We start from the raw sequence: 15,722 nt of genomic DNA on the forward strand, positions 1-15,722 counted from the left end.
TAGTACCTAGAGGACAGGGGAGGAGGCGGAAGTGTCTGTACCCAGAGGAAAGGGGAGGAGGCGGCAGATGTGTCTTAGTACCTAGAGGAAAGTGGAGGCGGCAGATGTGTCTTAGTACCCAGAGGAAAGGGGAGGCGGCAGATGTGTCTTAGTACCCAGAGGAAAGGGGAGGAGGCGGCAGATGTGTCTTAGTACCCAGAGGAAAGGGGAGGAGGCAGATGTGTCTTAGTACCCAGAGGAAAGGGGAGGAGGCGGAAGTGTCTTAGTACCCAGAGGAAAGGGGAGGAGGCGGCAGATGTGTCTTAGTACCCAGAGGAAAGTGGAGGCGGCAGATGTGTCTTAGTACCCAGAGGAAAGGGGAGGAGGCGGCAGATGTGTCTTAGTACCCAGAGGAAAGTGGAGGCGGCAGATGTGTCTTAGTACCCAGAGGAAAGTGGAGGCGGCAGATGTGTCTTAGTACCCAGAGGAAAGGGGAGGAGGCGGCAGATGTGTCTTAGTACCCAGAGGAAAGTGGAGGCGGCAGATGTGTCTTAGTACCCAGAGGAAAGTGGAGGCGGCAGATGTGTCTTAGTACCTAGAGGAAAGGGGAGGAGGCGGAAGTGTCTGTACCCAGAGGAAAGGGGAGGCGGCAGATGTGTCTTAGTACCCAGAGGAAAGGGGAGGAGGCGGAAGTGTCTGTACCCAGAGGAAAGGGGAGGCGGCAGATGTGTCTTAGTACCCAGAGGAAAGGGGAGGAGGCGGCAGATGTGTCTTAGTACCTAGAGGAAAGGGGAGGAGGCAGATGTGTCTTAGTACCCAGAGGAAAGGGGAGGAGGCGGAAGTGTCTTAGTACCCAGAGCAAAGGGGAGGAGGCGGCAGATGTGTCTTAGTACCCAGAGGAAAGGGGAGGAGGCGGCAGATGTGTCTTAGTACCCAGAGGAAAGGGGAGGAGGCGGAAGTGTCTTAGTACCCAGAGGAAAGGGGAGGAGGCGGCAGATGTGTCTTAGTACCCAGAGGAAAGGGGAGGCGGCAGATGTGTCTTAGTACCCAGAGGAAAGTGGAGGCGGCAGATGTGTCTTAGTACCCAGAGGAAAGGGGAGGAGGCGGAAGTGTCTGTACCCAGAGGAAAGGGGAGGCGGCAGATGTGTCTTAGTACCCAGAGGAAAGGGGAGGAGGCGGCAGATGTGTCTTAGTACCCAGAGGAAAGGGGAGGAGGCGGCAGATGTGTCTTAGTACCCAGAGGAAAGGGGAGGAGGCGGCAGATGTGTCTTAGTACCTAGAGGAAAGGGGAGGAGGCGGCAGATGTGTCTTAGTACCCAGAGGAAAGGGGAGGAGGCGGCAGATGTGTCTTAGTACCCAGAGGAAAGGGGAGGAGGCGGCAGATGTGTCTTAGTACCTAGAGGAAAGGGGAGGAGGCAGCAGATGTGTCTTAGTACCCAGAGGAAAGGGGAGGAGGCGGCAGATGTGTCTTAGTACCCAGAGGAAAGGGGAGGCGGCAGATGTGTCTTAGTACCCAGAGGAAAGGGGAGGCGGCAGATGTGTCTTAGTACCCAGAGGAAAGGGGAGGAGGCGGCAGATGTGTCTTAGTACCCAGAGGAAAGGGGAGGAGGCAGATGTGTCTTAGTACCCAGAGGAAAGGGGAGGCGGCAGATGTGTCTTAGTACCTAGAGGAAAGGGGAGGAGGCGGATGTGTCTTAGTACCCAGAGGAAAGGGGAGGAGGCGGAAGTGTCTTAGTACCCAGAGGAAAGGGGAGGAGGCGGCAGATGTGTCTTAGTACCCAGAGGAAAGGGGAGGAGGCGGCAGATGTGTCTTAGTACCCAGAGGAAAGTGGAGGCGGCAGATGTGTCTTAGTACCTAGAGGAAAGGGGAGGAGGCGGAAGTGTCTGTACCCAGAGGAAAGGGGAGGCGGCAGATGTGTCTTAGTACCTAGAGGAAAGGGGAGGAGGCGGAAGTGTCTGTACCCAGAGGAAAGGGGAGGCGGCAGATGTGTCTTAGTACCCAGAGGAAAGGGGAGGAGGCGGCAGATGTGTCTTAGTACCCAGAGGAAAGGGGAGGAGGCGGCAGATGTGTCTTAGTACCCAGAGGAAAGGGGAGGCAGCGGATGTGTCTCAGAATCCAGAGTAAAGGGGAGTAGGCAGAAGTGTCTGCCCCAGCCCTGCCTTCCCGGCCATTTCTGATTTGGGTGGGCTTCCCCAAATTCCATTAGACCCCGTGCTGCTATGTCCAGGCCCCACTTCTGGTTCAGGCTTTTCCTTAAGTAGATAACCATTGTGGCCAATTTTGTCATCAGGCATTTATTAAGTATCTACTGCAAGGTACTGTGTTAGCTTATCCTTTTCACTTAAATCTCACACTTATATGCTGTAAAGTTCCCTCTTTAGCTTTTAAAAGGCAGCGATAAATGAGTTGTGCTTAACTTACCCTATCACTAATTGCTTTATATATCCTTACTAGAGGAGGGAGCCCCAAATTATACACAGTGCTCTGAGTGGGATTTTATCAGGCCTGTTGGTCAGCATTTACTTTAAGACACTATAAGGCATAAAAATGCCTTCAGTGCCCATTATCACTTTCTCCATCGGGGGACTCCGTGGCTCTAATTGAAAAGGCAAAGGCAAAGGCTGGCCTACGCAAATGGAAATAAATGTGTTTCCGGTGCACAGAAGAGAAGTGAGTAACGTGAGATGACAGGGATGCTGACAGTTTAGTTGGAACTTTCATTTGGGCCTCAGAGAAACAGAGTAAATTAAAGAGTGACTTACTCGTTCTTGTCCAGCTGTATCCCAGATTAGGAATTTATGTAGCTCATTTTGGTACTGGACAGTCTTGGTCATAAAAGATGCCCTATAAAGAGAGACCTCAATGATCAGAATACAATTACATAAAGCACGTTTCCAGCCCCAGTCGGAAACATCACTTAGACTCAACCAACGCTCAATCTCCCAGCACCACACTGTATCCTAATTATGTTCCTCTCTGGAGTATTTATGGGATGCTCAGATGCTGAGCGCACATCCTCTGTCAAAACAAAGCATTAGGCACATCTGCCCGACACCAAGAAGGACGAGTTCTAAGCTCCGCATCAAAAGAATCAAGAGAGAGTTCGGCAATACAGACATTAGCCTCCCTCGTAAAACACAGAACCTGTTATTTAAAAAGATGTTATCATGGGAAAATATTCCTAAAAATCTATGTCCAAGAATGTATACACTAGTTAAAAAAAAAAATTTAGGATCTGGCTTTGTCCTCCCCCAATTCCCAAACCACATGCTCATGTAAATAGGTGAGTGAGAGCTAGTGTTAACATGCGAATTAATAATATGAAGGTGTCAAACAAGGAGCAGGAAGATGGCTGGGGAGGTAACGGCTGCACCAAGGGGACCCGACTCATCATCAGCACCCCTGACGACCACCTGCGTTTCATCAACAAAAGAGGTTTCTCAGCTGAAATTCAACATCAGACCTTGGGGCCTCCTCCAGCCCCGGACGGGAGAAGGAATCATGGTTTGCAGGTCACACCACTCCCTTTCACGGAGCTACTCTGACCACGGGACTTTGATGGCAGGGTTCCTATTATTTTGGGGGTTCTACATTTGGAGGATCTTGAATACGACATCAAAGTCTGTGTATCCTCTGAAGAGCCATGGTGGCCAGAAGACACGCCTGGACCTTTGGGGGACTCCAGGACACAGGTTCAGGATTCTTGCCCTGGGATTGGGCCCAGCTCCAATATGACCTTCCATTCCCCCTCACCCAGAGGGCAGCCTCCCAGGAAGTCCTCTGTCTCCTCAAAGCATCCCAGTCTGGCCAGTAGAGCCCAGAGATGGGCGTGTCTTCTATTTTAATGAATAATAAGCCTTCTGGAACCAAGTACCAAGTTATACCTTTTTTTTTTTTTTTTTTTTTGCCAAATTGTACTCTTTTTCTTTTTTTTTTTGCCAAGTTGTACCCAAATCACTCCAATGAGGACACTGAACTCAATGACTGGCATTTTCAGATATGCTGAGGCCTTGAAATATTTTTCTTGAGATTCAAGTAATAATCTTCAAGAAAAGTGCAAGTTGAAATAGACAAGATGGCTTTCTGACGAATCATAAGCTTAGACAAGTATCAGAATCCTTAGTTTTAAAACTTCAACTCTGATACAATGAATTCCTGGCAATATTTATATAAATTTATGGCATAGCAAGTAGCCTCCAAAATAGTGATTGTGACTAGGAAGGGAACGTAAATTAGGAGGCAAGATCATATTTACTGATAGGTACTACTTACTGGATATTTATTTACTGAAAATTTACCCCTTGGTATCCTTAGTAAAGTGCTTTGTACATAGAAGGTACTCCATAAATGGTTATTGTATCAAGAACTTTTGGCGACTCACTATGATTAAAGCAGGATGTGCAACATGATTTCTCACTTAGGAAAGATCTAAGCATTCAAAAAGCATTGTTTATTGTGAAGATTAAATGAGATGATGGATGTGGAAGTGCTTTGTAAATTGTAAAGCACTATATCTATACAAGGTATTATTATTATTATTTAAAGGCAGCGCCAGGAAATGGTTTAGTTTAGACTTTGCAATTAGTCCTAAAAGCTTGCAACTCAACTCTCCATCAATTATGGCTGTGGTGTTACATTTATGAGTGACAACAGGCATCCAACAGGAGCCTACCAACAGAGCCAACACATCCAACACTTCCATTTTGGCTGCTCAAAGGACAAAAGAAGAAATATGTCTCAAGTAGACAAAAAGCTGAGAAAGGTATACACAATAATTATGACAGGATCAGAACTCAACGAAGTTTAACCTACCTGCCAAGCACTTCCCTTTAATGAAAACATTACTTATTACTGAGTCAGATAAAAGACAAAATGGCAGCTATGATGTAATGAAAGTGCCCTGAAGGATTAAATCTAACTCCCTGTCTGACCCTGGACCACCCTTCTACTCTTCCCTCTCATCACTTTCACCACGCCTCCTTCCTGTCTACCCTGAGGTTTTCTTGTACCTCAAGCTCCCTTCTTGGGTCTAAATCTCTGTCTGTTGGCTTCCTGTGCTTTGATCATCAGCGCCACTTGCCCACACCACCAGTTCTCTAGCCTCCTTGCCTGTCTTGTCTCAACCACCCAGAAAAGCTCCAACAGCCTCTCCACCTGCTTCCTCTACCCAAAGGTTGGGTGGTGGCCTCGCTGGAGGAAAAATTACAACACTATGTGGACGGGCATGCAGATTCTATGCTTTGTCTGCTGGGCATGCTTCTTAGGCCTTTTTCCATTCCACACAGCAATTATCCCACATTCTCTCTCCACCTTTCTAGCTCCCTACCACTTCCAGCTACCTGTCTCTTCAGGACAACAGCTTGTTTTAGCCTTCTCAGAGAAAACAGGTTGTAAGCCCCAAGCAAGACTCTCAACAAGCTCCCCCAGTCAACACTTCCAACTAGAGAACAGAAGAATTTCCACTCATACTTGCTGTGAGTTTCACTTTCCTGACTTTCGCTGAGTCAGAGATGTCTTTTCTTTGCGTCATGTGTCAATGCTGCCCTGGTGCATGACCCAGCACATCCTGCATGGGCCACTGCAGTCATCACACTGGTCTTCTCAAGTCTCAAATCTTTTCAGTTGTCACTGCGTCCACCTTCCCACTGACCACTGACTGCTCTTCTTCCTTGGATGCTTTCCCACTGGCTCTCCCCTGGCCAGATGCTCCCCACCCTTTGGGTCTCAGCTCAAATGTTAATGACCATAGACACCTGTGCCATCTACCCGACCAGGCAGCCTCCCACCCAACTCACCACTGCACTTTGTCTTTAGAGCACCTTTCACAACATCTGAGTAGTCCATTTATGTTTTCTTCTTTTAAAAGTTTGCCTGTTCAGTGTCTGACGCACCCATGAGAATTTTAAGTTCTTTGAGCGTAGGGGCCTCGCTGTAACTCTTCCTCTGTAATATGGGTATCTTCCTCATCTCTCCAACTCCTTGCTATCCTAGAACTCCAACAAAACAATTATCATGTAGCCTACATGCTAGGTGGCTGTCTATTATACCAACAGATATAGGGTGTCTTGGCCAAGTACTTCCTGAAGCATGAAGTGAGAAGTACTATTGAAATGCAGGTAAAACACTGAGATTAGAGCAGACTTGGGCTCTGCAACCATAGCAAGGCATGTGGCCTTTAGGGTATGCGGGAAGTGGTTCAACTAGCACAGGGCTGAGTATGCCCAAGCAATGTCCTTCCTGCCTTCTCCTGCCAAGCCACCAGCTCCAACTCCTTCTAGCCCACAGGTGACCAGCAAAATCCAGGAGTTAGAGCAAAGAGTCACTATGTCCCTCTCTCACTCAGAGCTCTGGAATTCTGCTAAGAAAGAAGTCGTATCACTTTTTGGAGGGAGGGGGTGTCTCTTTCCTGCTAGCTCACATTTGAATCAGGAGCTCTTTCCTACCCCCAGGTCACAGCTCAAGTGGCCAACCTTTCTCCCCTCAACTCCACAATGCAACTCTGCTGATTTCTGAGAGGTGGAAATCTTGGCCTATCATATCTGTAAGAACCACTTCCTCCTCAGCATTAGGATTGGATTCTTTTCCGTAGTGGTAACACCTGGATTCAGAGTGAGAGACGGGAGGAGGTGGTTGCCTATGGCTCCTCCAGAGCTCTGCGCTAGCCCCAGGTAGAAGGCCTCCTGCAGGGCTCAACAATGGATTCCTTCCTATGGTCAAGTCTTTATCCGTTGAGAACAGCACCTTTCCAAATCTGCTTGATTTAGTTTAACTACACAATTTAGATACTTCATCACCCTTCCCACCTAACATGGTGAAAAAAGGGCTTTATTTCCACTCTACCCCCACGATCACCCCAAATTCCAAGATCTCAATCACAGAACATTATGTCTGCCTTCCACAGAACAGAATCGAGTCTGCAACTATTCTTTGTCCTTTGTTACTTGCATCCAATTTTGAAGTAGAGCTGTCTGGTTCTTCATTTTATATTTAATCTACACTCGAACCTCAATCCCTGAAATAAATTCATAAATTGGACCCTAATCTTCAAGTGGGACTACTACAATTTTTCCTTCCATTGTCACTAGAACTCTAGGATCACTTGGATCACTCCTTTAACGATCAAGTTAAATGATGAAGAGGGTATTTCAATATCTTGCTTTTTGAAAAACTGGCAATGGTTCCCTGCCATTCAAATGATACATTTTTATTTTCCAGCCTGCCATTTACTTGTCTGATAACCTTATTTTTCACTACTAAACTGTCTCTCTTCACTCTGCCTAGGCAGATCTTATTATGTCTTTAATCTAAAATCCCTACTACCATTATTTCCTAAAGCTAGAATGCCTTTCATATACTTCTCCATTTTTCATGGCATTCTAAAAATATGACTTTCACGCACACCAAGTAGTCACGATCTTTGGTCAGAGTACGTGCTCTCAATGAAAAACTTGCTGCAAGGTATTTTAAACATTTCTTTAACTGCAGTAGACTTGTTTAGCTCTCCTGCAACACAGGTGTGCTCTGACATCACATTCCAGCACCTCTCTTTACTGGGATATGGCTTTTTCTTTGCATGGCATATGGGATGCTGTCACCCCCATAATGGCATATAGTGCCTCCCGAGGATGAACAATCCCGCACATTTTTTTTTGTTTGTTTTTTGTTTTTTGAGACGGAGTCTCGCTCTGTCGCCCAGACTGGAGTGCAATGGCGCATTCTCAGCTCACTGCAAGCTCCGCCTCCCAGGTTCACACCATTCTCCTGCCTCAGCCTCTCCAGTAGCTGGGAATGCAGGTGCCCGCCACCACACCCGGCTAATTTTTTGTAGTTTTAGTAGAGACAGGGTTTCACCGTGTTAGCCTCGATCTCCTGACCTCGCGATCCACCTGCCTTGGCCTCCCAAAGTGCTGGGAATACAGGCGTGAGCCACCGCACCTGACCAATCCAGCACATTTTACAATTAACAAAGGACTCTCACTTCCCAAACTAGAAATCTCATGCAAACAACCCTTGGATTTCTGGATTATGTATACTGATGGAAACACCACTGAATACCAAGATTGAGACATAAAAAGACCAAAGGCACATGACACCTAGAAGTTCCTAACAAGAGGTATCAAGGGACCTTCACAAAGTTATCTCTGTTAGAATGGTGCAAAGAACTTGATGGGTCCTCAGTGAGGGTTAGCTGAATTTAAGGGCACATTTGGCTTACAGTAGAGTGGCTTCAAAAAGCTGGAAGTCTCAAGTGTATCCATAAATTCAGTGAAATATTATGTGCATTCCATAGTCACACACACCTTTAACCTTTCCTGGAGTCTCCACCATCTCTTAGGCTAATGAGATCTAAGGATTAACTCTGCATAGTAATCTCTCCTGAGCAGTCGACACCCACTTAAAGAAGAGTGGCGCACAATGGACTGTTCCACAGGTTCACGGTCATCCTAAGCAAATCCTTTATCACCTTTACTTATCATACAGTCTAAAAACTTTTTGGAAAATATTTAAAATCAAGGAAAAGATTTCTTTAAACAGGTTGGGTGTGGTGGCTCACGCTTGTAATCCCAGCACTTTGAGAGGCTGAGGCAGGATGATCACTTGAGGTCAGGAGTTCAAGACCAGTCTGACCAACGTGGTGAAACCTTGTCTCTACTAAAAATACAAAAATTAGCCGGGTGTGGTGGTGGGCGCCTGTAGTCCCAGCTACTCAGGAGGCTGAGGCAGGAGAATCACTCAAACCCGGGACGTGGAGGATGCAGTGAGCCGAGATAGTGCCAGTGCACTCCAGTCTGTGCGACAGAGCGAGACTCCATCTCAAAAAAATAAAATAAAAATAAAATAAAAATAAATAAACAAACATAACTAAATAGCAAAAAGCCTATCCTTTCCTAAACTTGTCATAATAATTTACATAACATATACCATTTCACATGAAAAACAAAATCAGTAACAACAATGGCAAAACTGTCTTGACTTTATTGTTAGGCACTCTTCTAATGATTTCACATGTGACCCAGTTGAACCCCTCTACTGTGGGCTCCAGGCTGGTTTTCATTCTTCATCACCATTTTGCAGATGGGACACAGAGTAGACAGGGCTGGTGAGAGTTGCAGTTAGGATCCACAGCCAGGCAGTCTGTGCTCTGAACTCCAGTGCTATTTGTACTGGGCAATCTATTCACTCCTTCAAACACCAGGATTCTACCACATGGCAGCATGGCAGGAGCACCAGGCAGGCAAGATAGAAAGAGCCCATCACAGCCCTCAAGTCAGGTGAATAATTACCAGCTAATTATCCTATGAGGTAAGTGAAGAATGGACAGAGTGTGAGCAGGAGAATGGTGATGACATCCTAGGATCTGCACCCTAACCTCAGAACCTGTGAACAGATTCCCTTACATGGCAAATGAGACCTGCCCAATGTGATTAAATCAAGGATCTTGTGATGGGGAGAGGACCCAGGTGGGACCAGGTGGAGTGAAGCCAGAAAAGAAGGTGATGTGAAGATGGAAATGGAGAACAGAATGATGGGCCTTGAAGATGAAAGAAGGGGCTACAAGCCAAGGCAGTTGCTGGAAGCTGAAAAAGGTATGGAAATGAATTCTCCCCTCAGAACTTCCAGAGGACCAGCTCTGTCAATACTCTGACTTTAATCCTGTGAAACTGACTTTGGACTTTTCACCTTCAGAACTATAAAAGAGTAAGTATGTGTTTTTAAAAGCTGCTCAGTTTGCTGTGATGTGTTAAAGCAGCAAGAGGAAACAAATACATCAGGGAAGCCTTCAGAGAAAAGGTGAAGTATGGGGCTGAGCCAGAAAGTTGAGGGAGAAGATGGGCGAGGACCCCCAGGGGGGTCCCATTCAATGAAGAACAATGGCAGGAATCAAAGTAGAGAATCATGAATGTCAAGAAGCAGCCTGGCTGCTCTGCAGGGTTAGACTTGGAGGGTGCGGTGGGCAGAGTGCAGTTAGGTGACCACATAGAAGGCTCCAGGCAGGTGAAGGTTGGTAACAAGCACCTCCTTGGTGTGAGGCCCTGTTCCTTATAAGCCAGCATCTCCTGGAGGCCAGAGCTCCGCCACCCCATTTATGCTGCTCCATTTGTATTACCAGTGAATATTTCAGAAATATTCTAAAAATATTCAAAAAATGGTACATTTCTATGTACCATTTGCATTATGTTGCTTTGTTTCAATTACTACTGAATATTTCAAAAAAATCACTCGCTCTTTTTAAACCGAGCCTTACCTGAGCAACAATATTGGTAAAATTAAAAACCTACTAGTTTCATGAACTAGTTTTATTTTTCCTAAGAGACAATAAACTACTTTTTATCCCCCCAGATTCCAGGCAGTATCCTTAAAGTCTCTACTTTTAAGGATCCTCCAGGACAGAAGTAGAGACAGATGATGTAGGCAAAAATTGGGGAATAGCAAGCCTCGTGAGGGCACAGACAAGACGAAGGCAAGTGGGTCAAAAAGAACAGCAAGGCTGACATTTTGGGCTGGATGATTAAAAAAAAAGCCAGTGGCCAGGTGTGGTAGCTCATGCCTGTAATCCCAGCATTTTGGAAGGCCAAGGCGGGTGGATCACTTGAGGTTGGGAGTTCGAGATCAGCCTGGCCAACATGGTGAAACCCTATCTCTACTAAAAAAACAAAAAAATTAGCTGGGCATGGTGGTGGGCACCTGTAATTCCAGCTACTCAGGAGGCTAAGGCAGGAGAATCGCTTGAACCCGGGAGATGGAGGTTGCAGTGAGCTGAGATCGCACCACTGCGCTCCAGCCTGGGCGACAGAGCGGGACTCTGTCTCAAAAACAAAGAAACAAACAAAGAAAACAAACACAAGGAGGGGAAGCAAGCTGAGTGGCCCACGGAAATGATTCTGGACAAAGATGGGATGGGCAGTAAGGGACAAAAGGGACAACTTAAGACTAACACACAAAATCCACAAGGTATCACTGGGGTGAGGGAAAGGGAGAGTTCTCAGCAAGTCTATGTAGCAGGCTTCTGTCAGTTCAGGCAACTCTGTGTGTGATGAACTATTTCAGTTATTTCCAAACTGTAACTGTATTCTTTAATTTTTTAAATAGGTAATACATTCATATGTTTCAATATTCAAAATGTACAAAACAAGGATAGACCCAAACATCTCCCATGTTCCTTTCCAGCCACTGAATTCCTCTCCCTGGAAACTCAATCTTAGCAGTTTCTTAGACCTCCTTTCAGAAATACGTTAGGGTTAGATAAAGCACATGCATATACAGTTTCCCCTGTGTCTTTTATTTTTAAACACGGATGGCAATACATACCACATACCTTTGATTTTTTCTCTATCCTATACCTAGGAGATCATCCAACCTAAGTATATCAAGTTTCCTGAAGATGGCTTTTTTCCTTTATTATATTGAGTACCTGCACCATAATGGATATAATCAGACCCCCACTCATCAACAATGCTGCAAGTGTTAACCTTGGAGAATTTTTAATCGGTTTAGAAGTGATGTGAGTTTATCTGTAGGACAAAGACCTAGAAGCAGAACTGCTTGCTGAGGCAAAGGGAATGAAGCGACAGCATAACAGCGTACTAAGAGTGTCCCCACCCCACACAAGCCGTTTCTGACTTGCACTTCAGCAGTGAGGCTTAACTGTCCTTGGATTTCAAATAAATGGAGTCATAAAATATGTACTCTATTGTGTCTAGCTTCTTTTACTTAACAATGGTTTTGAAATTCATCTACAGTGTTTGGTAGTTCATTCTTTTTTATTGCTGGATGCTATTCAACTGTGTGAATATTTTGCACTTTGCCCATTCTTATGTTGAGGGATTTAAGTTGTTTCAAGTTTTTGGCTATAATGAACAAGGCTACTATAAACATTTTTGTACAAGTGTTTTTGTAAACATAAAAAGAGTCCTTCAAAGTAGTTAAACCATTTATACTTGTATTAGAAATTTATGGAGTTCTAGTGATTCCATATTTTTGCCAACATTTGGTTGTTACTCTTTAAATTTTAGCTATTCCCTAAGAACAGGGCACGGATGTTTACTCACACACTTCGATTTAACATTGGACTACAGGGTTTAGCCAATACAATAAGGCCAAAAAAAAAAAAAAAAAAAAGTACAAAGTTGGTAAACACAGTAAAATTGTCAGACATTATATTCACAGACATCATATTTTTTATATCATGGAGTCCATAAAAAATCTTGTGTAACTACTGCTCAAAATAAGATGCATGACATCTCCAATGACCAGAAGGTTTCCTCATGCCCATTTCTGGTTAACTCCTGTCCCTATCCCAGGCAAAACATGAAGTCTATAATTTAAAACAAAGGAAAAAAAGCTCAAAATAAAAAAAACTTACAGTCAATATAATAATTTATACGGCAGGTTTAATGTTTCCCATTTTGGTATTTCTCTGCTCTTCTTTTTCTGTCTTCTTTGGATAGATCAAATATTGAGGGCAGTATTCTGCTTCTTAAAAAAAAGAATTTTTTTTTTTTTGAGATGGAGTTTCACTCTTGTTGCCCAGGCTGCAGTACAGTGGTGCCAGCTCTGCTTACTGCAATCTCTATCTCCCAGGTTCAAGCGATTCTCGTGCCGCAGACTCCCAAGTAGTTGGGATTACAGGCACCCGCCACCACACCCAGCTAACGTTTTTTGTGTTTTTAGTAGAGACATGGTTTCACCACGTTGCCCAGGGTGGTCTCAAACTCCTGACCTCAGGTGATCCACCTGCCTCGGCCTCCCAAAGTGCTGGGATTACAAGTGTGAGCTACTGCGCCTGGCCAAAAAAAAAATTTTTTTTTAAAGAAGTGTAGTGGCACAATACTGGTTCACAGTAGCCTTGAACTCCTGGGCTCAAGCGATCCTCCCGCCTCAGTCTCCCAAGTAGCTAGGACTACAGGTGCCACTCATAAAATCCAGCTAATTTTTTCATTTTCTTGTAGAGACAGGGTCTTGCTACACTGCCCAAGCTGGTTTTGAACGCATGGCCTCAAATATCATCCCTTAACTTGGCCTCCCAAAACACTGGGATTACAGGTGTGAGTCATGGCGCTGGACCCTCGATTTTATTTCTTGTATTGGATTTTTAGCTATACCTCTCTGTGTGTGTCTATTTTTTCAATAGTTTCTCTCGAGATTACATTATGCATCTTTAAATTTCAATCTACTTCCAAAGGATACTATACTATTTCATGAACAATGTTAAGACTCTGCCAGCTGAATTCCTCATCTTCATATATTCCCCTCCCATCCACTGTGCTCCCGTTGCCTGATACTTAACTTCTTCATATGTTAGTAAAACAAATGATATAATTGTTACATATATATTTAAAGCCAATCGTGTTTTTAGCTGGATGAACCAGGCTCCTGTTAATATTTCTTGATATGGGCCTACTGTAGACAAATTCAGTTTTTGTCTGAAAATGTCTTCACCTTAATTTTGAAGAAAGTTTTCACGCAGGTTTAATTAATTAATTATTGCTGGATACAGAATTAGCTGACAGGTTTTATTTATTTATTTATGACAGAGTCTCACTCCGTCATCCAGGCTGGAGTGCAATGGCATGATCTTGGCTCACTGCAACCTCCGCCCCCTGGGTTCAAGTGGTTCTCCTGCGTCAGCCTCCCGAGTAGCTGGCATTACAGGTATCCACCACCACGCCCTGATAATTTTTGTATTTTAAGTAGAGACAGGGTTTCACCACATTGGCCAGGCTGGGTCTTGAACTCCTGACCTCAGGTGATCCACTCACCTTGGCCTCCAAAAGTGCTGGGATTACAGGTGTGAGCCACCACATCCCGCCTATTTCTTTTTTAACTATGTTAAAGACGCTGTATCATTATACTCTGGCCTCCACTGTTTGTGCTGAAAAGTCAGAGATAATTATTATCACTGTCCTCCTGTATATAACATGTTTTTATCCCTCTTCTGATTGCTTTTAAGATCTGCTCTTTATTTCTGGTTGTCAGCAGTTTGACTATGATATACCCAGGTTGTGGAGTTGTGGTTTGTTTTGTATTTATCCCGACAAGAGTCTGCAGAAATTCTCAGATTTATACATTGATCACTTCCATCAACTGTGGAAAGTTTCTAACTTTTATCTCTTGAATTTTTTTCCTTTCCCCTTCTTTTTTTCTTTCAGGGAAGCCAATTGTGAAACTGACAGCACCTTACAGATTTTGGATGTCTTAAAAAATCTTTCTCTTCTCTTTGCATTTCAGTTTGGATACTTTCTACTTATCTGACTTCAAACTGACATTTTATAAGATGACCGGACACAGCAGAGGAAGAGGGTCAGTGAATTGGATCAAGATTTTAAAGACACTCCTTTGCTTTGCAGCCCCACCGATGGATTTCTGCACCTTGGCTGCTGTCACCCTATGCCAGCAAAAGCAGAAATTCCTGCAGAGAGTTTGCTCTGAGCTCACCTGCCCCACTTCAAGTCTCCACAGTTGAGAGCCCAACTGTTTCCATCTGTGGCAGTTTCCCTGTCCCTGTTTCAATAGAGGATGACAGCAGCTATGGCTCTCTTCTGAATGGTCTATCACTTTCTGAAGTTCAGTTTATTTAGGTTTCTTTGTGTGCTCAGCTGCCTAATGGGCTTTTAAAAACTTATCTTGCTTGTTTTGGCTGTTTGGGTGAGGATGATGGTCTCTTGTGACTTTTTACGAGTTGGAAAGCACAGTGGATTGCTTAAAGGACTGAGTTATTACATTTAAAGGATATAATATGCCCATCATTATCATTACTACTTATATTTGAAAATTTTTGCCAAGTTGTTCTTTATAGTGGTTGCACGAAGGACTTGTTAAATGTTCCCTTATGGCAAGGCAGAACCAGGTACTTGGGGATGACCGGGTAGAAAGAGGAGTTCAATAGTAGGTATGTGGAGTCTCAGATGTTTCTGTTTAAATACCAGTCACTTGGTGTCATTGGAGAAAGGTGGCCATCAAAGCTGTGAGTGTGAATAAAATCACCTAGGAAGACATACAGACTATGCAAGAAATTCTCACTGTTTTGACACTTTAGGGGTGGACACTGAAGCCAAGAAACACAAGAAGGAGGAAGCCCCAAGACGTAGAAAGGAGAATCAGAATCATATCCCAGGAAACAAAAGGATTAAAAAAAAAAAAGTCAAGATAATGCCAAATACTTCTAGAGGACAAATACAATAAAAAGCGACTTATATTTGTGGTTTATATTTAGTCAAACTCTACAACAATGGTGTTTCAATGGAATAATGGGGGTAAAAGCTGATAAGAGAACAGTCAATGGTCAATAAGAGATTGGTTAAATAGAGACAATAAATGTATACAATCATGAAAATCTTCAGTAATAATTTTTTATTGAGCTGTCTATTGTGGGCTGAGGATACAGCTGTCTGTGATCATTTCAGACAAGGTTCCTCTTCTCATACAGCTTATATTCAAGTGGCAGGAACTGACAATAAATAAATAGATGATTATAGATTTCAATATTTACTATGAAGATAAAAAAACACTGTGTGGTGATAGTGACTGGAGTGGCAATTTGAGATAGGATGATAGCAAAAACTTGGATGAACCGTAAAAGGTAAGAAGATCCAACCATTCCAATATTTAGCGGGTGGAGAACATTTCAAAAAGAGGAAACAGTATACACAGACACCTTGAGTCGGGAGAGACTACCAAATGTTTGAAAAGAAGGGCCATGTGGCTGAAATGTAGTAAGAGGAAGACAGTGATAAAAAATCAA

The 15,722-nt window shown here is 44.1% G+C and overlaps 1 protein-coding gene across 2 annotated transcripts in view; it reads right to left on the bottom strand.

The window, feature by feature from the left end:
• LOC105470590 (RAB22A, member RAS oncogene family) overlaps positions 1–15,722 on the bottom strand; it is a 61,578-nt gene that overhangs the window by 23,934 nt on the left and 21,922 nt on the right. For both annotated transcript variants that reach the window (XR_980610.2, XM_011722745.2), the window contains exon 3: positions 2,743–2,824. Coding sequence is in view for 1 of the 2 variants with exons in the window: in XM_011722745.2 (XP_011721047.1) it covers positions 2,743–2,824 (82 nt within the window). In the remaining variant the exon portion in view is untranslated. The remainder of the gene's footprint in view (positions 1–2,742; positions 2,825–15,722) is intronic.

Source organism: Macaca nemestrina, chromosome 15 (assembly GCF_043159975.1).
Source record: "Macaca nemestrina isolate mMacNem1 chromosome 15, mMacNem.hap1, whole genome shotgun sequence".
In the NCBI taxonomy this organism is placed as follows: Eukaryota; Metazoa; Chordata; class Mammalia; order Primates; family Cercopithecidae; genus Macaca; species Macaca nemestrina.